Source organism: Molothrus ater, chromosome 8, assembly GCF_012460135.2.
Source record: "Molothrus ater isolate BHLD 08-10-18 breed brown headed cowbird chromosome 8, BPBGC_Mater_1.1, whole genome shotgun sequence".
In the NCBI taxonomy this organism is placed as follows: Eukaryota; Metazoa; Chordata; class Aves; order Passeriformes; family Icteridae; genus Molothrus; species Molothrus ater.
Genome location: NC_050485.2, coordinates 22,074,948 through 22,098,889, shown reverse-complemented (window position 1 = coordinate 22,098,889; position 23,942 = coordinate 22,074,948). Strand labels below are relative to the sequence as shown.

The 23,942-nt window shown below is 53.9% G+C and overlaps 2 protein-coding genes across 5 annotated transcripts in view; one reads left to right on the top strand and one right to left on the bottom strand.

Moving 5' to 3' along the window:
- LCOR (ligand dependent nuclear receptor corepressor) overlaps positions 1-17,573 on the top strand; it is a 90,088-nt gene extending 72,515 nt beyond the window's left edge. For all 3 annotated transcript variants that reach the window (XM_036385631.1, XM_036385632.2, XM_036385633.1), the window contains exon 7: positions 6,613-17,573. In XM_036385631.1, the coding sequence (XP_036241524.1) occupies positions 6,613-11,116 (4,504 nt within the window). In that variant the 3' untranslated portion in view covers positions 11,117-17,573. The remainder of the gene's footprint in view (positions 1-6,612) is intronic.
- Positions 17,574-18,027: 454 nt separating this feature from the next.
- The window catches only part of SLIT1 (slit guidance ligand 1), a 60,664-nt gene continuing 54,749 nt past the window's right edge, over positions 18,028-23,942 (bottom strand). Inside the window, exons 29-38 of one of the 2 annotated variants that reach the window (XR_004980447.1) lie at positions 23,226-23,365; positions 22,752-22,845; positions 22,440-22,577; positions 21,778-22,015; positions 21,560-21,690; positions 21,314-21,468; positions 20,955-21,243; positions 20,429-20,640; positions 19,719-20,343; positions 18,028-18,227 (exon numbers count right to left, since the gene is read on the bottom strand). Coding sequence is in view for 1 of the 2 variants with exons in the window: in XM_036385636.1 (XP_036241529.1) it covers positions 20,099-20,343; positions 20,429-20,640; positions 20,955-21,243; positions 21,314-21,468; positions 21,560-21,690; positions 21,778-22,015; positions 22,440-22,577; positions 22,752-22,845; positions 23,226-23,365 (1,642 nt within the window). In the remaining variant the exon portion in view is untranslated. Of the gene's footprint in view, positions 20,344-20,428; positions 20,641-20,954; positions 21,244-21,313; positions 21,469-21,559; positions 21,691-21,777; positions 22,016-22,439; positions 22,578-22,751; positions 22,846-23,225; positions 23,366-23,942 lie in introns of both variants that reach the window. The other variant, XM_036385636.1, reaches the window with a different exon arrangement.

Below are 23,942 nucleotides of genomic sequence, written 5' to 3'. Positions count from 1 at the left end.
AGGTGGGGAGAAGTGATTTTTAATGTTAAACTAGTTTAAAAATAAATAAACAAGTAAAAGACACTACTCTGAAGGGTTAAAAGTGTGAATCTATAATCGATGTCTGTTATTTGTCCAGTCACTTGGCTGATTGTACAACCTGGATATGTCGATGAATACATGCAGCTGACAAAAAAACCCAGCCAAACAAAACCCACCCATAACTTGTTTCTTCCTGCTTTTCAGTTAAATACAAGCTCAGTCCATCCCCAAGTGCGTCACCAAGGACGGAGTAAATTCTGGGGCCTTGAGAACCTGGCAGCAATATTTCCATAGTTATTTTGGCTGTGCTTTGCACAACTTCAGCTTTTAATTTAGAGGAGAGTGCTTTTTCTCCTTCCTAGCTGTTATGTGGAGCCACAGCTCTTTGCATGCTGCTTTTCTATTTTTTTTCAGTGCAGTGAGGGAGAATTACTGTAGCACCCACAGAGGTGTGAAGGGACTCATTCATCTGTGTGGGGAGTGTGAGGTGCCAGGCATATTTCTGAGGATTGAAATACAGGCATTTAAACTGGTGCATCCAGTGTCAGCCTTTTAATTGGGGCTTTGAAAGATGAGCTCCAGAAAATCTTGCTTCAGTGGCTTACACTGTTCGTGCCCATGGCTGATTTGCCCATCCCCTTCAAGGGGACATCCATTCTGCCAGCAGAAGGAAGCACATCCTGCACCTCTCAAGGCACGAGCTCTGTGCTGCAGCTATGAGTGGAGATGGGTTTGAGCACAGTCAGATGGTCCCACGCCTTTCCCAGCAGGTTTGCTTTTGCATGGCCATTCCAACAAGCTGAACTGGGACTGGCAGAGAACCCATTTCCCCCTTCTGCTGGGTAAGATCCCTGCATGCAGCCCTCCAGCACAGGCAAAGCAAGCCTGTCCTTGGGAAGCCACAGCACAGCCCCTTCCAAGCGCACGCTTGGCATGCGCCCCTGGGGCTGGGGTCAGCTCACCTGACTGCCAGCAGTGAGCAGGTCCCCTTTAAGAGGCTGTTCTTCCTTTGCAACCCTTAAAAAAGGCATTTCCACTCACCCTGAAAAATAAATTAAGTGGTTGAAAACAGCAGGGCTGGAGGTGCCACCCAAGGGCAGTGAGACGCTGCCTCAGAGCTTGGGCTCACAGTGGGCCTGGCCAGTGCTTTGAGTTCAGCTGATGGAGGGCACTGCTCACCAGTTAGTCTTTCTTCTTAGTCATGCATGTTTCTCAAATCTCTGCTTTTAGTCAGGTTTCCAAGAAACCCTTCAACTTGGTGGGGTACTCAAGTGGTACCTCTGGTTTTGGGTGGTGCAAGGCACCTCTGCCAACTGGCACAGAGTCAGCTGCCTGGCAGCAGGAGAGGGAGGGGAAAGGTCATCCCTGTAAAAATACTGAATTGGATTTTATAAGTTTATAGCTATGTTTTGTTTCTTTTACAGAACTATAATCCTGGTGCTTAGAGTGGTCTGAAAGGAACAGAAACACTTAGCCTTGAACTTTTGTTCTGCTGCTGCTTCTTGTGCCTCTGAGGTACAAAACATACCTGTAAACTTATAATCAATCAAACCATTGTTCAAGGGCTAAAAAAGGAAACCTAAAAAGGGTACAGGCTTCAAGTTTAATAGTGAAAAACTTGGGGTAGGCAAGCCAGAAGATTGCAGTTGGCTATTGACAGGTTTTCAGAGACTGGCTTCCCAGGTCGGTTGGTATGAACCAGCTGATTTCTTTCTCCTTTTCTTTCTTCCCCTCTTGCTCCCTGCCCAAATACACTATAGAACCAGAGGCAGGCTGGGCTGCCCCTAAAACTTTTTTTATGGCATTCACAAGCAGAGCAAGCGCAGCGTTACCCTCGTACAACAGGAAGGAAGAGATATGACAACCCCACCAGTGGGCTGGGGGCACTGCAGGAGCTGGGAAAAGCTCCTCAGGCTGTGTAGGGAGAAACACAGATAACTTGGCCCTTCCTCTCCATGCTGTAAATCCTCTATCTGTGCAGCCTATAGGTGTTAGGGACTGACAAACCTCTGCCTTCCCCCAGCCCCTTCATCCCCAACCGCGTGGCCTTTGTTGGAAGCCCCAGGTCCCCTCCAGCAAGAGCTGGGGGAGGGTTGACTTTAAACTCCACTAAACAGTGGAGGCACAATGCAAACAAATGTATTGCAGCACGCAGCTATGCAAATAGCTTCAGAGCGCAGCACGTTTCCCCAGCATTAATTGCTGCACCACCGGGGTTGCGTAGCAACAGCTCCGCTTGTGCCTCTGACAGCTCCTGCCCCTTGATGCCTCTGACACCTTCTGTGGCAGGCAGGCAAGGGGAAGAGAGCAGGGCTGCCCTGGGAAATCAAGAAGGACTGGGAGGCAGTGAGGGGCTCTGGTGATAAAATTCACTTGGGACACTGGGGTTGTGTGCTGCTGTCCCAGGGTAGTGTGTGTGGTGGGGCTGGAAGGAGGGTGTTGGGGCACAGGAACAGAGGAGATCCTGCAGCTGCAGTCCTGTGAAGGCAGCATTCAAGGCTGGTGGGCAGAAAGGGCAGATCTGCCATGTCCCAGGCTCTGCAGGAAAGCTCACTGACAGGTGGGCCGTCTCTCCCATTGCAGTCAATCCTTCTGCAGACCCCACACAGGTTTATGACTGCACCTACAGCTTGGCTAGAGGCATAGAGGGTCCCCAGATTGTCTCTCACTGGTTGTGAATCTCCTTTTGGCTTGTGGCTTTTCCAGCCCTTGAGAGAGATGGCTCATTCCTCATGCACACCCAATCCTAGGAGAGCCCTGTGGGAAGGGGTGAGTACAGGCACCAAGGAGAAGGATGTAGGTGGGATGGGCAGCCCTGGGCTCCCTCGCTGGTCTTTCCAGTGCAGCAGCTTCTGTGGGGCTGGCCTGTATCTCCTGAAAGGCAGGACTATGCCTGCCTGTCTCTTCAGAGGCAGGACTGGCTGCCTCCTGAGAGTAATTTTTCCTCCTGTTCAAAACCATGTTCCTAATTCCCATCCTCTGTGTTTACCAGTGAGTCTTCAGCTCCTGTTGTGCTTTTGCCAGGCTGAGGAACATGTTTGCACCCAGCACCTTTCCCTGGAAAGATACTTCAGCTCTGCAGTCAGCTCACCTCTCCTCTATTCTGATAAGCCACATTAAAAAATTAGTTTCTCTGCAACAGTTTGTACTGTCCATAAGCAACTCTGCTTGAAAATATGGGCACTTGGTGTAAGTCTACTCTTACATGTGAGCCAGAAACAAGCTCTTCTCCAAAACTGCCTTAAGTAGGGAGCATGTGGGCAGTCCTGCATCCATCAGCTGCCTCGAAAGACAATGCCCATGGGCATGTTTTACCTATTAGTGATAGCCAGAACACTAGCCAGGACAGGAATAGTGGGAAATGCTGGCTAGGTACCAAGGCACACAGATTAGCAGGCCCCAGGGAGCACAGAACTCTGTGTGTCTGGGAGATCTGGGGATGGTGAGGCACAGGCTGCAGCTCAGCACCCTTGGGGGCACAGGGAGAGGAAGGACAGAGTTGGGACCTAGCCACCCTCAGAGCCTTTTCACTGCAGGTGGCTTACCGCAGTGAAAGCTCTGCCCCACGGTTATCCTTAGACACCCAGAATGGTGATGCTGCCTGCAGTAGCCAAGCAGGGATGGACTGGAGAAGGAGCAGATGAGCTCAAGGTGAGGAGTTGCAGCCTTTCTTTGAGCTGAAGTGGCGTGACACCAGAGGACCCTGAACACAATGTGCCAGGTGAACTGTGTCACTGAGTGCAAGATGGGTCTTTGAAGTAGAAAGGGCATCCAAACTGAATGGGTTTATTTCCTTTATCAAGCAGGAAAAATGTTTATCTCTGTTTTTAAAAATTTATAGCTTGACAAGCTCTGTGTACCTCTGATTGTCTCCTTGGAGTACAGTAGGGCAAATAAGGTGACAGTGAGCACGAAGGCCTCAGTCACATCACACTTCAGAGGAAGAAACTGGGTGAAAGGCAAGGCAGAAATGCTGCTGGAAGCTTCAGGATCAGGGAGCCAAGGTCCCCTCTGCCATACAAGCAGGACATGAGCCTTTTCAGTCCCACTACCTCTGCAAAGCAGGCATGACCTGCAGCTGGCTGTGCTCAGTTTCACGGCTGCAAGGCAGGAAACGACAGTGTCCAGCCATTTTGTCCCTTCTCCCAGACCAGGGGCTCTGCACCCAGGTTTGCAGCCTCGTCCTCACCAGGGGTCACCCAGCCTTTCCATTCCTTTCTTGCCACCCACCTGGGCAGTCACTTTGCCTGTGCCATGGATTCTTCCTTCACAGCTGTGGAGTGCAGCACCCGAGGGTGCCGCAGCAAGGAGTGAGATGACTGTTTTGCCACCATAACCCCTTCCCACAGCAGCCCAGGCAGCATGGCAGTGGGGGGGCCAGGGCAGGGCCCCACCTTTGCTGCTGTCGATAGAAATTCAGTCTTCCCTGGGGAAGATGGCTGCTTCTCTTCAGAGCTGGGTCTGTGAGTAGGTGAGAGGAGTCACCGCCCTCTTTGCAAAGGTGGAAAAAAGATTACGCTGAGCTCTGCCTCTTCAAAAAGCCCCCTGCTCCAAGCCCAGGGGGTTGAAAGGTTTTTTTATCCCCTTTTGTTATTCAGCAGAGCGAGGGGAGGAGCTGGGCCGTGTAAGAGATCCTCGCTGACATAACCCTTCCCATGCAGGGCTCTGGAGAGGGGCCAGGTTGTACCTGGGTATTTTTATTTAAACTAATCCCAGGCGTTCCAAATTGAAAGCCATCGCAGCGCCAGGTAGGACCTCTTGCTGGAGGGCGTTTTTCTCACCTGGATGTAGTAAAGCAGTCTCCAGGTACGTTGTTTATTGCTAACCCTGGGAGTGTGTTCTGGAGGTGTTGGGACACATTCGACAAGCCGGGCTGGCTCAGCCTTTCCGGGTGATTTCAGGAAAACCCTGCCTAAGAAGCCTTTAAGGAAAGGCTGGGCTTGGGAGGCAAAGCCTCATTACGTGTAAAACACGTTATGCCTGGGCAGACTGGAAAGCAAAGGGGTGGGTAGAGCTGCTCAGGGCAGGCTTGGCTGCAGCCTGGCATTTCTGGGCAGAGAGGAGACTTGGTCAGCCCTGAGCCTGAAGTGGCCCCAGGTGTCTCTCCCTGCCCACCAGCCCAGGGAATCAGGGCACTGGAGGTGCCTCCCTGGTGCATGTCAGTTCAAAGAAAGCAGCCAGCCAGCAGCAGGTAAGGAGCAGGTGAGGGCTGCCCAGCGCAGGCTCTGGTGTGCCTGATGCCACTGAGAATGGCTGGCTCTGGCCACTGGCTTTCCCTTCTCCATTTCTCTGCTGATGGCTCCTTCAAACTGGAGCTCTTCCACCTCATCCACCTGTTGAGCCCTGTGCCTGGCAGCATGGAGAGGGAAAACCCACTCCAGATGAAGCTGCTTTTCTCTACCCTGGCCCTGAACTCTTCGATAAGCATTGCCCCCCTTGACCCAGCTGAGTGAGTGAGGTCGGTGCCTGATGCTGGTGGGGGGGGCAGGCAGAGAAAGGCTGCAGGGGGAGAAAGGACTTTCACTCCTCCAGTACAAGGCCAGGAGGTGCAAAGTACAAGTGCTGCTGCAAAGCAACCCTACGTTACTGGTAGGGATCCCATGTCAGGCAGTGTGGGTGCCAAGACGTGGGGCCCTCTTGGCGTGGTCAGGACTGGGTGGGAGTTGCCTGTGCTGCCGTTGGGAACAGATACGGTCTCAATAACAGCACCTGGCATGGAACTCATGATGCTTTCATGCAAACACTGGGTAATTATCCCCTAACCTCTCCACCAGTAAGTCCTAATTAATTGCCTCTGCCAAGCAGGTAACTGATAATGGCCTGGGTTTGAGCACTAGCTAGTGACAGTGACCCTGTGCTGTAGAAGCCCACCTTTCTGCACAACCAGTGTGTGTGCTGACAGCCCATCAGCTGCAGCAACACTTTATTAAATGGCAGCTAATCAAAGGTCAGTGCCAATGGCACGACACCACACAGGGTGCATTGCTGCCTGCATGTCCTGCAGGCTGGGAGCTCACCAGAATTTCTGTGCTGACGACAGAAGAGGCTCAGATCTGCTCAGTTTAGCCCCAGAACCATCTTCTGCTACTGAGTTGTAAGCAGGATTTTAAAACTTAAAGTAGCTGAAGATTCCTGGCATCCGGATGCCCAGCTGTGATGCTGCTCTGCTCCCACCCAGCTTGGCAGTGCAGAGTGAGGGAGCGGAGGTATGCAGCCATCCTAGAAATGCTGGGCCTTCCACACCAGGTGCTGTGCAGATACTAAGCCTGATTCTTTTTAGGTTTGCTTTGAGTATGTGGCATGGTGCCTACACACTGGGATGTCCTAGGCAGAAGTGTAATTATGAGTGCTCTGGCAGTGGCAGACAAACAAAAGTGCAGTCTGTGTCCTGCCAGCAGTGTGCACATGTAAGTGTGCATGCTGGGGCTGGAGGAACACCTGCCAGCCCCAGGAAAACAAGATGCTTGATCTCACCTGGAGGTCAGGCAAGGGATGTGCCTGACTGGGAGGAGAAGGGTTATTCTGCTTTTGCAGCATAAACTAATATTCCCTAGGACACATTACTGACTGCTTCTCTCTTTGTCTCTCTAGTGAGGATCCAGCAGAGACAATAGCAATAGACTCTAACAATCAGCCGAAGTCTCCACTGGAAAAATTTATGGTCAGACTGTGTACACATCACCAGAAGCAGTTCATTCGCGTGCTAAACGACATATACACTGAAGTACAGCCAGACTCTGACGGCCAGCAGTTATCTGAATCTGAGAGCATGGAGGCCTCTACTTGTGGCTCTGGTTGTAGCCAGCAAAGCACTGAAAATCAGGATAAGGGTGCTACTTGTACTGACTCAAAGCTCCCTTCTACATTGGACCCAGGACAGTCAGGGGCTGACGGCCCCCTGCATGTTACGGGACAAGCCCCGAAGCAGTCAGTGGAACTGAAGTCTCTGGACAGAGCAGAGAACTCCAGTCCTGCTTTGAGGAGGGACTTCTGCGAGCTCCCCATCACCAGGCTTCGCTCTGCTAGTCCAAAGGATAGCCCCACCCAAGGATACCTCAGCACGTTGAACTCTTCCTCTTTGAATTTCCATCATGCTGCAAAGAGCCTGGAAGGGCAGCAAGCTGCTGGACACGAACAAGAAGCCGCTGTCAGGAAGTGTGAGGATAATAAAGAGCAGCTAGCAGGTAAGACTCTCATGGAAGGTTATATCTCAGTCAAAGTGGCAAATGTGAATGGCAGCGAGGACAGCTTAGACAGCTGTCTGGGGTCCCAAAAGAGCTCTTTCAGGGCTCTCCCAGAGGAGTCCTGGGATCCTGGCTTTGCGGTGACCCCTCCTCGCAGAGCTGACAAAGAGAACACTTTGCAATGCAGCTCAAAAGCCTCTTTGCACCAGGACTTAGATGCAAAAGAACAAGATGTGAGACCAAAGCAAGAAAACCACCTGCATGCCGTGGCCAAGGGCAAGGCAGGCTGCCAGCTGCACCCAGCCGACAAGGGCATGCTCGACAAGTCCAAAGAGGGCTGGCTGCCCACTGGCGCCATGCCAGCCGCCCACCGCCCCCCCGGTGGGCACCCCCGTGCCAAGGCAGCCTCCCTCAGGTCTTCTCGGAAGAGCAAGAAGGCATCGGGGCTGAGGGTCAATGACTATGACAACCAGTGTGACGTGGTGTACATCAGCCAGCCCATCACCGAGTGCCATTTCGAGGCGCAGCGCCTGGTGTCGTCCCGCAGGACGGCCAGGAAGAGCACGCGGGGCTATTACTTCAACGGGGAGTGCTGCGAGCTCCCCACCGTCCGCACGCTGGTGAAGAGCTCCCGGGCCGAGGAGAGGGCGAGCAGCCCGGCGCTGCGGACAGAGACCCTCGTAAGTGCAAAGCCACCCCTGGTGCTCTCGGTGGAGGGGTCTGCAGGGGCAGGACGGGAGGGTGAGAAAAGGGTTTCCCTGAGGCTCCTGGCTAAAGTGGCACCAACCGGCCGAGAAACGAAAGAGAGAGCTGAGCTGGGCTCCATGCAGCTCCGGGATACACGAGCACTACGATCAAGGGAAGCTGCTGTGGCCATGCCGTTCTTCTCCCTCTCTGCTCCACCCAGCCCCCAGAAAGAGGACAGCTTGGTCAGCTCTCCGCCACCTGGCTCCCCTCCTGCTGAAGGAGGGGAGTCACCTCCCCTCAGTGCCACAGTGGGAGGCACTGTCACCTGGGAGGCTGGCAGTAGCCTGAGCTCCTCTGGGGATGGCAGCAGCAGCAGACAGGCTGCTGATATTGCTGCCTTTTCAGTCTCAAAAGCACACGGTGAGGAGGAAGGTTGTTCAGGCTCTGACATACAAACTATTCCGGACCCCCCTGCCAGTCCAGAGCCAAAGTCCCCCTCACAGCCCTCTGCTGCTACAGACACAACACCTCTGCCCTGTGATGGTGCCAGGGATCCTGCCCAGCTTCCAGGCTCAGGGGATGCTGAGCTCTGTGGGCAGTGTCTGGCAGAGCCCTCCACATGCTCTCCAGGCTCGCAGGCTCCTGATGAGCCCCCTGCCACCATGGATGGGAAGAGCCCCCTGGAGCCCCCTGCCACTTTACAGTGTGGGGATGTGAACAAAAGCATCGATGCTAAACCAGAATCCAAATCATCGGTCATGGTGGCTGACAGCCCTCTTGAGCAAAAGGATGGTGTGGTTGTCAGCACACCTGTCTCCAAAACCTTGGAAGTGGAAGCAATGCAGAATAACAGCACAGCAGGTGAAAAAGAGCCCACTGAAGGGGAAATGCCACCTGACCCAAACAGTTCAGACTCTGTCTCTTCCAAAGACAGTCTAGACAAGAAGCGAAAGAAAAGCAGGAGAGCACTGGTGGCATCGGACCGATGTCTCCGAAGCCAACGATCCCCATCACCTGCTGAGGGCAGTGCTGAGGACTCTGGTTCTTCCAGCTCTGGGCAGCTTACTTGCCTTCAGATCAAACTCTCCAAGAGCCCTGGTGCTAAGCGGTTCAAGAGAGAAGTGCAGCTAGATGAGGCAGCATCCATGCACTTCCCCAATGACTGCTTCCCCAATGTGCTGCACAAAACCAGTGAAGAGCCAGGCACTGGCCAGGCTCCAGAAAGCATCACTGAGCAGCAGCCAGGCAAGGAGAATGGTGTCACTACCAGACAAACCTATAAAAGCATCTTAGCAAAAGAGACTGCTGCAGAGGGAGAAAATTCCTCTAAAGATGACTCCTCTGCTAACAGCAGCCAAAGTCAACAGGGTGAGATGCTGGAAATCAGCATCCAGGCTGATTCTGAGAAGAAAAACATTACCCTCCCTCCAGGGAATACTGTTCCTGCAAATGATGCTGAGCAAGTGGATGTGAAACCAGTCAATGCCAGTGCAAAGGACAAGGAGAGCTCTGACAGTGTCAGGGATCTGGGCAAGCCAGTGAACTATGAGCTGGTGACCAATTTGCCTCCGTGTCCCAGCAGCAGAGGTGGAAGCAAGCATCTTCCAGCAAAAACTGCAAAGCACAAAAATGTTGCTCTGCAGTTTTATAACTTACGACATGCACCCGCACCTGTAGACAGTGCAAAAAAGAACACACCAGGGAAGGAGTCTATGCAAGCAATCCCCAAACTGAGGGATGAACACAGTTCAGGGAATGATGACTGCCCAACACTGGAGGACATAGACATGGCTGACAGCAAACCAAAGTTCATGGAGTGGTGTGCTGAAGAGGAAAACCAGGAGCTCATTGCTGAGTTCAACACTCAGTATATGAAAATCCAGAAGGGCTGGATTCAGCTGGAGAAGGAGGTCCAGCCAACCCCCAAGGTAAAGAACAAAGCCGACAAACTGAAAGAGATTTGGAAAAGCAAGAAAAGAACACGGAAAAGCAGAGGCTCACTGGAAGTGCAAAAGCTTTCTCCTGTGCAGATGCTGTTTATGAAGGCCTTTAAGCTGTCTGACATATGCCAGTGGTTTCTGGAGACAACTGAAACCAGGTCTCTAGTGATTGTGAAGAAACTCAACACCCGTCTCCCGGGGGAGATTCCCCCCATGAAAGTCCCCATGCAGAAATATTCTTCCTCTAGTCTCTACCCCAGCTCACTACAAGCTGAACGTTTGAAGAAACATCTCAAGAAGTTTGCCGCCACTACCCCGGCTCGGAATAACCTGAAGAACCAAAAGCTTTGGGCCAAAATTCGTGAGAATGCGGATAAAGCAGAGGTTGAAGAAGCCACCACTCCCAGCCAGACGTCTCCCACTGATGCCAGCACCAAGGAGCTGAGTGAGGACAAAACCATCCCGCCTGCCCTCAGCTTGCCCACGCAGGCCAGCACCAGGATCCTGCGCAAGTACTCCAATCTTCGGGGCAAGCTGCGAGCCCAGCAGCGCGTGGTGAAGGCAGAGAAGCGGAGTGATGGCCCAGGGGACCAGCTGTCCCTGGAGAGCAAGCAGAGCGGGAAAAGTGTGTGCATCAACCCCCTGATGTCTCCAAAGCTGGCCTTGCAGATCAAAGCAGCTGCCTTTCCTGCTAAATCTCCCTCAGTGGATGGAACGGGGAAGGGACGGAAGGGGAAGAGCAGGTCCCAAGAGGATCCCTTGCCCAAAGCTGACCTCCAGCTCAGCAAGAAGAAGAAGATGCTGAAGGAGAGCGGGAGCACCCAGGAGCGATCCAGCTCTTCCACCAAGGACAAGCTGCCTGCCAAGAAGGCTAGTAAAATAAAGCATTCAGAGGGCAGTGTGAAATCTCCCGCCACCCGAAAGCAGACTGCCATGGAGAGGAGCAATAAACTGGCCAGAAAAATGTCTTTGAAAGAGAAGAGAGTCCCGAAAAAGCAGCTGGAGAAGATGCGGCTCCCCATGCGGAAGGGCAAGGAGAACACGAGCAGACGGGCCGTGCTCCCTCCCAGTCACGAGGAGCTGTCCAAGGCCCCAAAACAGAAGCCGCTGGGGGAGTCCTCCACACGGTCACAGAAGATGGCCAACAAGAAGCACAGCAGTGGGAAAACCTTGACAAGGTCCATGAAGAAAATGCAGGAGAGCAGTGTGTCTCAGGGCAAGAGGAAGCTAAGGGCAAAAGTGGACTGTTCGCACAGCAAACGCTCGCGACTGGACCCGAAATAGCAAAGAAACGGTAGCCATGTACAAAACTGATGTATAATAGTAACCCTTTACCATGCATTAACTAAAGCTGCTTTTATAAGCTGTAGCAAGCCTTTAAAAATCCGCAGTTAAAGGATAAACGCCCATGATTTTAGGCATCAGCAGATGTGTCTTGGACAGAGAAGAGGTTGGTCTGTCTGGCTCTGCTGTTCAGAAGGAAGTTTCTGTAGTTTGAACGTTCCTTGGGTTCTTTTAAACTTAGAACCAGGCAGTTTTTGTTAAAAGTACAGTGCCTTATTTATCACTTTAAAAATAAAATAAGAAGCTCGTCTGTGTGATTTGGAGGCTTGCGTTTTATACTTGAGGCACAAGCACTTGTACTGTAGCAGAAAGAAAACCACCTTCGTGCACATGAAGTAGCTTTTGTCAGCCTTTGGGTGCACACAAACATTTCCCTTTCTTTCAGAGTCCTCCTTCTGTCTGTCTTCTTAGTGGCATTTAAAGCAAAACAAAAACCATTTCGCATCACTAAGGGAGAGAAAGGCGAGTCTGTCCATTGTCGGTTCGCTGGTAGCAGCTGCTGGTGTCCCAGACTGTTACCTGCATGAGAATGTGAAGTAGCTGCTGATGTTGTACTGCTGACGGCTGCCTGCTCCTCGCTGCACAGCCCGTGGGTGGGGAGGGCCCGCTCAGGCTGAGGAGATGCCCTGGGGGTGCCAGGTACCAGGCTGCCACACCCACTGCTGCCGGCCGGGCGGGCTGGGCTGTAATCTCTCTTTTTTTCTTGCTGGCTTCAGGGATGAACCGGTCTTGCCATGCTCTGCTCTTGGACAGACTTCCTTCTCCCAATTCCCTGTCCTTGTGGTGATTTCTGTGGTCTCTGTTGGCAAAGCTTTTCTGTAGTGCTTCACTGGAGGTTGAATCTCTCCCTTCTTAAGGGCTTGAGTTCCTGATGTTGGTGCTCTGCAGGAAGGGAACTCTGGCCCTCACCTTGTGCTTTTGTGCATGCCTTGCCTAGTGCTCTCCGAAGCCAGGATTTGCAGTTGAAATAAGGTTGGGATAAGGGACTGGCTTGTGTTAATTTTTTACCATAATTTGCATTTCACCCTTTTACCAGCAAGGTGCGGGAGGTTTGTCCTTGCTTGTGTCACAGAACAGGGTCATAGTGCCTGTCTTTTCTTAGAAAAACCTGTTAGAAGTGCATAGAGTGTGTGGCTGTGCTGGTTCTGCTGGGCAGAGATGACCAGCAGCTGGGGAGGGCTGTGGTCTGTGCTAGGGAAAGGTCCCTGCTCAACCATTGCATCCCCACGGCTTCACTTTCACATTGCTGCAGAGTCCGCTTGCAGGAATGCCAGTGCCAGTCTCCTTCCAGACATAAAGCAGCAGTGCCTGTCAGGGCACTGTGTGGACCCTGAGGCTGCCAGACCTTTAACAGCTGCCTTGCTGGACCTTGCTCAGCTGCTTGTCCCTGATGAGAGCAAGGCTCTAGTGCAGCCCATGAATTCAAGAGATGCTGGCCCTTGCAGCAGAGGCTGGAAAGGGATTGGCTGCAAAGGGAATTGCTTTTCATGGTTGGCATTGAACCCCAGATCTCAAAGCCTGGGGGTGGGAGGTGAAAGGCAGATAATTGTGTTAAAATCTTTCATTGTAAGCCTTTAGTACAGAGGATGAAACCAGGTGTTTGATTTGCACTCCCTTCACAGAGCACCTCTGGCTCTCTTGGAGGTACTCCCTTTCCCAAGCATTGACACTCACAATGCTGCAGCACATTTTTCTCTTTACTGTGAAATGGCTGATTTAAAAAAAAAAATCCTTTCCCTTTCCTTTGAATTGTGCTAGAGTAAGTTAACTCTCTGAACAGGTAGGAAGTGATTAAATCTAGCCTGTCAGTCCCTGTACAGATTAATATGAAGTTATCTATTACTTTAATTTTTACTGCATGCATTAAATATGTCAAACATTCCATCAGAAGAGATTTTAAAGCATTTCAAGAGAGGTCTAAGGCAGGAGGGCACTGATGGCAGTTAAGTGACTGATCTGTACCTCTTTTGCAGGGTGTCTTTCCCTCTTGCTTCTCCACCCTTACTTATGGTCCTTCTCCAGCCTCTGGCTGGGGCCCAGCCACATGGGCCCAGATTTCCTCTCCTTGCTCTGGGCCAGGTGTATGTGTGAGCACACCTCTTACCTTTGTTGCTCACGCCATTCCCCTGCAGCAAATCCCCTCTCCCTGTCCTTCACCATCACTCCTGAAGCACCTGCACTAGTCACCATGCACCTCCTTGAGGCTTTCTGTCTCTCTTCTCTCATTTTTTAGCTGCTGGTAAATGGTAAATGCAAGCTGTCCTGCTCCCTGTCTTCTGTGCTTCTGGGAGCAGGAATCCCATTAGGATAAAACCCTATACAAAGCAAGTAGAAAGAGTCTTTCTAGATGGGATGCTGCTGCTCCACTGTCCTGGATGCCTTCCTGCACCCTGGGGCTTCACCAGCACTGACTGGCTCAAGCATGGCAAGGTTGGGGGGACAGTAGGTGTCATTGGTGCTGGAGTGGAGCAGCTTCTGGGCATCTGTCCCAGCTCAGTGTGCACTGCTTGGCTCAGGCAGTGGTGGGATCAGAGCACTGAGCTTCCTGGCACTGTCCCTGACAGGCAGTGGTGACGTGTGCTGCTGAGGCACAGCCCCTGCTTCAGAGCAGTCTGTTACCAATAAATGTGGCTCTTACATCAAGCAAGGGATGCACAGGGAGCTGCAGATGAGCTTAATGAATGGAAGAAAATAAGCAACATGATTTAGTACCTTATTCCACATGGACATGGAGTGTGTTTCCATGTGCTACAGGCAGAGTTGCCCACTGGCACTACCACAGTGCCATCCTCAGATCCACAGCCTCATTGCGCTCCTCTTCCCCGGGCTACCCCCCAGCTCCCTGCTCTGCTTCTTCAGCTCTGGATTTCAAGAGCTACAATCCACAAAGCAGATCTCTTTCTGTTACTTTGGCTTTTCTTGCTGGCTACTTTCTCATCCTATTGAAACTAGTCTCCATCATGCACCCTGGTCCATGAACGAGGAGCAGCATCCTCTTAGCTCTGCACCTCCACAGATGTCCTCACTGTCCCTCTGCTGCCACCCCCCTCCCTCTCATTTGCATGGTTACCTTATTCTCTCTCTTGTCATCAGCAGCTCTGGGTCTTCACACTTCACATGTTCAGAATCCGTCCATCTTAATTAACCACTGAGAGTAGCTGCGTTTTCCAAGCTCAGAGTAACAACTTATGTTGGTGCTGTAGCAAGAGCAGTTAGAGCCCAGGATGGCTCCTCCTACCTGTAGCTGTTAGGATCGTGTTAAGCAAGGCCAGCCCTGGAATGGGTTTCCCTGCTGACAGGGTGTGTGATATGTACCCAAGGCGTGCACATATTTATATTCATCACCTACTCATCCCTGGCAAGGTCCTATTTGCCAGTGTTCTCTCTGTGCAGTGGGGTTTCTGTAGTCACCTGCCAGCAAGTCAGGGAGACAGATCTGCAGCAAACTTCTCTGAAGATCTGACCAGTCGGCACTGATGCTTCTGACAGACTTTCTGCTGCATTGCTGATCAAGGTCCACGAGCTGTGAGAGCAGCATGAAACTGTTCCTCCTGCTCTCTGCACCCTTCAGTGCTGGGGGTGTCATGCAGGGCTGGACTGAGCGGGCTGGCTGCCTGCCCACGCCACTTTCTGCTGGTGTGCAGATGAGCAAAGCTGCAGGCCAGCCCGTGTCCCAGCTGGTCTTGTGGCACCTCTGGAAATGCTGATGTTTCCAAAAGCTCTGCCAGCTCCCAGGAAATGGACATGCAATCAGATATACTGGTGCCCTGTTTTTAAGATTTGCTGATGGGCACTTTTTCTCTCCAGCTCATAAACTTTCAGCCTGACAGCTGCGTTCCCAGTTGAAGGTGACTGAGAAAGCTGTGATTCCCAGCCTTCCATGGGTAAAGGTAGTGCCTTGGGCATCATGGAGGTGTGGGTGGCCATGCAGGTTGGGCTCTCACCTTTCCACCATCAGCAGTCATGCTGGGGGAAGAGGGCTGAGCCCCAGCCAAGGTGTACTTGGGTCTGCATCCTTGGGCCGTTTGCCTGGACAGCCCAGGAGCAAGACGGGGATAGGCTCCTCCTTGACAGGGAATGCCACTGGAGATTTTCTTGTAGCAGTAGGTTTTTTGAGCGAACCACAAGGCTATGATGTCCCCATGTCACGTGTGTTCCCCCCCGTGTGTCGTAGCATCCATTTGGCCCATCCTTCAGCTTGGTGGTTGTGAAATGAATCCATCTGTTCTAAGATGTTCTCAGGAGTTCTTGTTTGTATTAAGCTCACCCCTAGGCTTAGCAGAAATCACAGTCCCCATCCTCCCTGCTCCCCTCCCCGCAGACAAGCCCTCTCTCTCACGAGCACTTCCACCTTCTCCCGAAGGGCAGCAGAGGGCAGCTGGCGGTTTTGATTCAGGGCACGTTGGCAGCTTTGGGGCAGCCGAAGGAGCTGGGATGCAGCCGGCCAGCATTTGTGACATGGGTCTGGAGGCCAGGCGGTCCCACGGGCTGTATTGCTAGCCAATGTTTTCTAAGTCTGTTTGTAAGAGTACCTAATTTTAAAATGAAATGTGAATATATATTATGTGTAGGTGCCATGTAAGATAGTGTTGTGCTAGGCAGCAGGATGCTAACCTACTTTTTAAGCTTTTTGGAGGCAGGAAAAAGCATTTTTCTCTCACTTCGTGCTCACAGATCTAATATTGTAAATAGGTTTTTTAAATATTTATTTCATGGGCTTTCCACAGGTTCTCGTTCTGACTGGTGTGTGGTGGGTGGGGCTGCATTGCCCAGCGTGCCGCAACCAAAGGGCTGGCGATTGCGTGGGGGATGGGATGGGGCGGGGTGGGGTGGTGGTGGTGCTGTTCAGTTTGGGTTTTTGTCAGAGCTGAAGCATTAACTCTTCATCTCGTTTTGATGATGTCAGACCTGGTCGATGGCCACGGTCCGCAGGGAGGCTGTGAGCTCCCATGGCCGGCCAGGATGGCTGTTCCCCAGGACAGGGGGCACTGCAAGCAATAAGATTTGTAGTAATAATGTCTGCTGTGATGGCAGGGGCTCTCGGGGCTCAGGGCCAGGTGGGAATAACCCTGCTCCCGGCAGGGGCTCAGTCCAGCATGGCTTGGGGGGGTCTCTGGACCTGGGGCTACTCAAGGAAGTGTCCCCAGGGATGCAGAAAGTGGGGGATGCTGTCACCCCCAAGGAACTCCCAAAACCAGCAGGGTAGGGTAGGTAGTTGCTGGTAGCAAACTCCCACTAGAGAATCACTGCCTTTGTGGGTACGGGTGACCCAAGGGAGCTCACCGCTGTCGCTGCTAGTCCTAGGGCCAGCTCCAGAAGGTCATTTGCTCATTTGCTGATCATTCTGTAATTTTAATTCTCCTTCTAGGAGGTTCGAGGTCATTTGGTAATTTTTGCTTAAGTGGGTTTAGATTTGTTTTTTTTCTTTGTTAACCCCTTTTTGCCTGGAAGTGTGGCTGGCTCTGACCTTCCAGTCCAGCTGTCTGTGTGGGGCAGTGTCAGCAGCATCTGCTTTTATGATGGGTCTCTGACTTTGGAGGATGGAGTGAGGGGTGCTGCTGGGTTCCAGCCCTGCAGGACCCTTCACCAGTCCCACACTTCCTTTACCCTTGGAACAGGTGTGTAAAAAAAGAAAAACAAAAAAAAAGGAAAAAAGGAAACAACACAGTAATTTTTTTCTTAGGATGTAAAACATTTGAATATTATCTCCACCCTGATGGCAAATGTTTTTCCTTCATCTGTGTCTGCTTCCCTGGGAGAGTTTTGTTTCTCTGTTTGTTTCTATATGAATTTTAGACACTGAGCTGAAATTCCTCCTGTCCGGTACTGTATGTTTGAGCCCAAGCAATGTGAACTGTACAGACCAGCAGTGGGAAGGGGGAGCTGGTGACTGCACCTGGGAGAGCCGTGGCTTGGGACGGCATTCCCAGTTGGTGTAGGAGTGGGAAGTACTGCGCCACAAGTTGGGAAAATGAACTGTCTGCTGTGAATTCTCGGTTGGAAATGTGGAGAGGAGTTTCCATTAGATAATGTTTACATACCTCACCTGACAAACCTTTGAAAGTGTATATATAAAAAAAAAGAAAATAAAATTATATTAAGTTGCTTTAAATCAATATGTATAGCTATAAGAGCTGGGTCATTTGAACTTTGAAAATGTATCGATTCTCTAAATGTTGACATTTTGTGAACTCTGTGCTCCTGTCTTTTATTTCATCCTAGCCTATGGAAAAAGTTGTGTTCTTGTTCCAGGTAAAAGGTCCCTGACTCAGATCTGAACTCCTCAAGGATTCCCACCACCTTGTTTTCTTTTCTTCTTCACTGTCAGTATTCACCCTATGAGCTTTCTAAAGGTCCGTATTTTATTGCCGCTTATTAAACGTTTCTTTGATATCAATGTTTGTTTGGTGTGATAAGTGGGGAAGACTGAAGGTGAGTGAGTGCATGAGGTAGGGCACAGCTGCCTTGCACCCTCCAACTGCCACCCCCTTCCTACGGAGGGGGCATATAAATGCCTGTGTGGGGTTTCAGTGCTCCCAAACCAGTGCCTGAGCTGTGGCGGATTTGTGTTTGTGGCACCAACAGTGCAACCTCTTGGTGGTCCTGGGGACTACTTCCCAGGCCCCCTCTACCCTTCCCCAGAGAGCCACAAGTGCCCGTTTCCGCCTGGAGCCATTCCATCCCCACAGCAGGCACTGGCCCTTCAGCTTCCCACGTGCAAGACCCTGGCAGTGATGGCTGCTTTTGCAAGGCATTGCATGGATAACCCCGGCTGTCCCTGCACCACACTCTCAGCAGCTCCCAAGCATCAGCTTCTCCCTTCTCCCCAGCAGGAAAGAAGAGGCCAAGCCTCTGAATGAATAAATGTCATGTTCACATGGAAGACAACATAGACAATACCAAACACCTCCTAAAACAATACAGCCTCTGCCAGCGGAAGGATGCCCAGCGCCTCCCTCGCCAGCCTAGTACAAACCAGCGTCTTCAATAGTGACACACACAAACCCCACGGGCCAAACAAAGCCACTGTCATTTTCCTGCCCAGTAGCATCTGTAAACAAAAAGAAAACATCATTTGTTGACCCCAAACATATAAAAATACTATAACAAAATGAAATACAAATATATATTAGAATCTGTAAGTATTCTGTATAAAGAGATACTTTAGCGGTTAGCGTACAGCAAGAACAGAAACACAACACAACCAAGCCCCGGGTGGGCCACAGGCAAAATGAGACGCATCCCAGCTCCTCTGTGTGGCAGAGGAGTTCCCATGGAGAGAGCATTTGTGGCAGAAACACATCCCCGTGGTGGTGGAGATGCCCTGGATGCCAGTGGTGAGCAGGGATGGGGACAGCACCTGCAGAGCTGGGTGTATCCAGTGGAGGTGCCTGGAGCCCGGGCACAGCTGGCAGTGCAGACCTGAAACCAAAGTGCTGGAGCAGTGAGATGGAGAGACCTAGGACTGCAGCTCTGGGATGAGTCTGTCCACCAGGGTGATGTGGTGTTTCACTGTCCAGCCATGTGCAGTGTCCCAGGTTGGGCCCCCACTATCCTTGGCCCCCACAGTTGTAGAGGTGATGCTGCTGTGGATGTTGGGTGCCTGCAGTACCCTGGCAGGAGGTCCCAGTGTGCCCCAGCTCCCACACCAGCCCAGTACATGCCCTGGCACTGTGGGCTTTGGAGAGATCCTGGGTATGGGCACTTGAGTCCAAGAGCTGATGGGTCCTGCCCTGGCAGTGGTGTTGGTTCCAGGCTTGCAGGTTTGGACATCTCCAGCCTCTTCAACTTGGCATACACAAGACAGAGGCCTGGTGATGGGCATGGCAAACCTGCATCCCAGCTGTCCCAGCAGCCTCCTGCTCCTGCTGCCTGGGGCAGTGGGACACGGGGGACACCTTCGCCCAGCTGCAGGCTTGCACCCCTAGGAGAGAGCCTGGAAAAAGGGGATTCCTGTGCTGCCCTCACACAGCTCCCACCTCTGAGCAGAGCCACCTGGCTGAGCCAGGGGTATGTGGGGCCCTCTCCACAGGAATGGCACAGTCAGTGCTGACCACATGGCACAGGGCAAGTTGGCCTGGGAACCCTCAGGGACATCTGTGCACTGCTGCCTGTCCCCCATTCATTGTGCCTGGCACTGCCCTGGTCCTGTTCCACCAGTGTGGCCCTGATGACCACAGTGATGTGACCACAATGACCGAGTGTGCCCATGCATTGCAGAGCCATCCAGTATGCACAGACTGGGGGTGTCACCAGAGGGTCAAGCTGGGGCCACAGAGCTGGGGACATTATCTGGGTACTTTGGGCTACAGCACCCTGCAGGGAGAGAGACCAGGGCTGCTGGAGAGGACAGGAAACCAGGTCTGGGCTCACCAGGACTGCAAGACACTGGCTACACCACGCAGCCCACTGTAAGCCATGGCTTGCCATAGATCACAAGGCTCTGCCATGGCAGGCCTCCCTCCTCCTGTGACACATGTTGGAAAAGCCCTCAGATCGCTGGGCTGATGCAAGGGACAGGGCTGCCAGGGAGGGGACTCACCCGGGATGCAGGCACTGCCCTCCATGGCCGTGGGGCTTCACTGGCAGGGAGGCAGAGTGCCACAGGGAGAGGTCAGGGCAGCTGGGCAGGGTGCCCACTCCATATCCACGTATCTGTGTAGCTGCAGTTCTTAAAAAAATTCCCTATCTACACATTTGCTTTGTTTGTGGGGTTTTTTTTCTTTTTTTTTCTTTCTATTTTTTTTTCTGTTTCCTTCCCAATCTTCTAGATGCACCAGCTCTACCCTCTGCTGGGCTCCTCAGATGCAGCTGCAGTTCGGAACACCCAGAGAGCAGCACCATGCCCGCAGTGTAAAGTGAGGTCCTTGGCTCGGGGGGGTCTCCCCGCCAGCCCCCCGGCTCTGCAGGGCCGGTGGCTGCTCACAGGCACTGGCTGCAGCCACACTTGCTGGGCTTCTCCACCTCCTCCACAAAGGTCGCGCCGTTGCTGCATTCAAAGGCGTACTTCCTGCGCCGCAGCCGCAGCCCGGTGCAGCAGCCGGCGTCAGGGCCACCGCAGGTGCCCCGGCATTCCACCCAGGCCACCGGCCGCGTCGTCTGGCAGATGGCATAGCCCCGCTGCACCTGGTGGTAGTCCCGCACCGGCTCCCCGCGGCACTCCGGCTCTGCGGGACAGTGGGACAGCAATGGTCAGCCTGCTGCAGTGGCGTGGGGCTGCCTTCTCTGAACACCCCCCTCCTCAGCACCTACCTTGGTCACAGAGGGCTCCGGTGTAGCCATCGTGGCACTCGCAGGTGGGCTGGCCACCTGGCGTGAGGTGGCAGTGGCCATGGACACAGGGCTGGTGACGGCAGGGGTCAGGTGGCTCGGCAGGCTGGTTGCAGAGCGCGCCCTGGTAGCCCTCATGGCACTGGCAGCTGTAGGAGAGGGCATCAAGGGGCAGGCACACCCCGTGCACACACCTGTGGGCATACACTGCTGTCAGGACCTGCTGGCGTGGCACCAGCATGCAGACCCCACCAGCATGGCGTGGCTCTGCACCAGCGCTGTACTGCGACTGGTACGGCACCACCTGGTACAGGACAGCCATCCTGGCACAGCACAGGTGTGGCTCTGGCATGGCACCAGCACAGAACAGCCTGACACAACTCAGTGCTAGTGGCACGGCAGGGCACAGTCATGACACGGCACCGCTGTGATGGCACGGGACTGGCACGACAGCACCAGGAAGCAGTCACAGGGCAGGGTGGGCAGCCAGTGGGGTAAGGGCACTCACTTGTGCCCCTGGCAGGGCCCGCCGCGGGGCTGGTCGCAGTGGGGCCCGTCCCAGCCAGGCTCGCAGTGGCACACGGGGCCCTGGGCACCCGAGGGCTGGCAGATGCCGTGCAGGCAGTAGAGCTTGCGGCAGGGCTCGCAGCCTGGCACCACCCCCGGCGTCATCCGCGTCTTGGTGAAGTCCTGCAGCTCGTTGTTGATGTAGAGGTTGCGGATGCATCCATGGAAGCTGGTGCCATTGAGGAGCTGCCAGAGGCGGAAGGCAGCCGAGTTGACATCCACAGGCATTCCTGAGGAGAGCAGGACCATCAGCGCACCCGGATGCCCCCCATGCCCTCCATCACCTGGTCCCTGTCCTACCTCCTACGTAGAGGGGAGCCTCACTGTTCAGTGTGTAGTGCTTGCCCGAGTTGTCCATGGTCATGGGGCTGCCACCGTCGATGGACAGGTTCACCATCTGGTCGAAGGTCACCAGCTCCACGGTGTGGAACTGCCCGTCATTGATGGTCTCAGCACTGGCAGGGATGGCTGCGTCACCGAGGATGCCCCCAGGCCAAAGCAATGGGGGTGGACGTCCCCAGTGAGTGGAGAAGGGGTGCCAGGTACCTGTAGATGGCCGAGCTGGGGTGGGTGCCAGGGTCATAGCTGACCCTCACATGGCCCTGGTACAGCTCCACAGCCATGTGGTCGCTGTCACCATTGTACAGCAGGATGCCATTGCCTTCAGCTGTGGAGACCTGCCAGAGAGAGAGGTGGGAGCCCACATCCCTGGGGCAGACCCCCAGTGCCATCCCTCAATGCCCCCACGCCCCCCCAGCCCTCACCTGAAGGGTGATATTGGCCCGGGGCCAGTCTTGCAGGTCAGTGAACTGCAGGTACGTGTCACGGTCCACAAAGTTGACGCTCAGCAGCTTCTCACATTTGGGGCCACCAAAGCCAGGCAGGCACTGGCACAGGGCACGGGCACCCCGCTCCACACACGGGGCCCCGTTCTGGCATTCAGCTCGCTCACAGAGGCCAGGCTGGCCAGCGGTGTGGGGCGGCATCTCGCAGAGCTGGCCACTGTGGGGCCAAGGATGCTGCTGGGCTGGGGGCTGGGAAAGAGCCCTACACCCTGCCCAATGCCCCACAGGGCTCTGACAGCACACCCCTGATTTGGGTTCCTGGGAGGCTCTCCCAGACACTGGCAGAGGGATGCCTGAATGCTGAGCTGTGCCCTGGGGTCCCTCCTCAAGGATGCTGGCTCCCCCCAGCCTCCACCCCTAGAGACACACACTCCCAGCTTCACTCCTTCCTCTCACACTGAGGATGGATGGATGGATGGATGGATGGATGGATGGATGGATGGATGGATGGATGGATGGATGGATGGATGGATGGATGGATGGATGGATGGACGGACTTGGTATCCAGGACTTGTCCCTTCTGCACAGTGACACATAACCATGCCCAGTACCCCAGGTGTCCCAGGTGTTCCTGGTGGTACCTGTAGCCCTCGGTGCAGAGGCAGGAGTAGCCATTCACCTCATCCAGGCAGCGGGCGTTGTTCTGGCACCGGTGGTCCTGGCAGTCGTCGAAGTCCTCGCTGCAGTTGCTCCCCACATAGCCAGGTGCACACTCACACCTGGGGCAGGCAGGGGGCTCAAGGCTGCCCCTTCCTTCCCCCTTGCACCAGTGGGTGCCTGCTCCTCCCCTTGTAACCCCCCTTCTCCATGCCCCCTCACTGCAGTCCCCAAAAAGCAAATCTACCCACCCCCAGACAAGCCAGGAATAGTGGTTTGGAGAGGAGGGGGCTCACCTGGGCCCCTGGCTGGTGGAGATGCAGGTGGAGTCATGCTGGCAGGGGTTGAGCTCATCTGAGCAGAAATTGGGTGGCTGCTCACAGAATTCCCCTGCAAGGCAGAAGAGGGGGTACCCACAGCTCCAGGACCAGAGGAGTAGCCCCAGTCCCCATGGAGCAGAGGGGACCCCTGGGAGACTCAGCTCAAGACAGGGAGCTGCCAAGCCCACAGCTTTCACCCCATGGGCATAGGGTCCTCCTCCCCCGGTGGCAGCTCCTGCCTGACCAGGCACTGAGGGCATCCCGGGGTGTGGGGGGTCAGCTGGGTGTACCCAAACTCAAGACAGCTGAGCCCAGCCAGAGCCCATGGCAATGGGCATTGAGGCAGCAGGCAGAGGAGCTATTCAGCCCTCATGGGTGGGTAGAATCACTGGGCACATTCCCATGCCAGGTCTGTGCCATTTGGGGATGGCTGGCCCGCATTCCAGGTACCTGTGTAGTGGGCAGGACAAAGGCAGGTGTAGTTGGTGGCACTGGGCACACAAGAGCCCCCATTCTCGCAGCTGTGCTCCTTGCAGGGGTCGCTGGTGGTGTGGCAGCTCGGGCCCTCGAAGCCCACTGGGCACAGGCACCTGCCACAGGGCCAGGGCAGTGTCAAGGAGGAAAATGAAACAGAACTTTTTGGGGTGGTTGCCCCAAAAACAACCAGCACGGGACCTTGGCAAAGAGCTGGGTTTGGTGTCCTCCTGTCAAACACTGGGCACAGGGGTGGGTGGCAGCACAGCCTGCCCGAGGATGCGGTGTTGCCACGACAACAGGCTGAGAGGCCTCTCAGCACAGGGAGGGGCTGCACAGCCCAGCTCCTCACCCCCAGCCTGCCAACTATTTTCAGCTCCTAATTGCAGCCTGATTCCCAGAATGGCCTAAAGCATTCAGAGCAGTGAGGGTTGTGTGAGGGTAAGGCAACCCCACAGGGAGCAGCAGTGACTCCAGGACCACAGCAACCAGTACCAGTCCCAAACCCCTCTAGCTCCCCCTGCCTTGTGTGGTGATGGTACCCCCCCAGTGACCTCCACCTAGGAGCCTTCTGGGCTGGGAGGCAAGGGAAAGTGGAGTCAGACAACACTAGCTGGAGCTCCCATGCAAATGCAATATCCCAGCTAGATGCCCAAGGGAGCATGCAGGAGGTGAAGGAAGTGTCAGAACTTC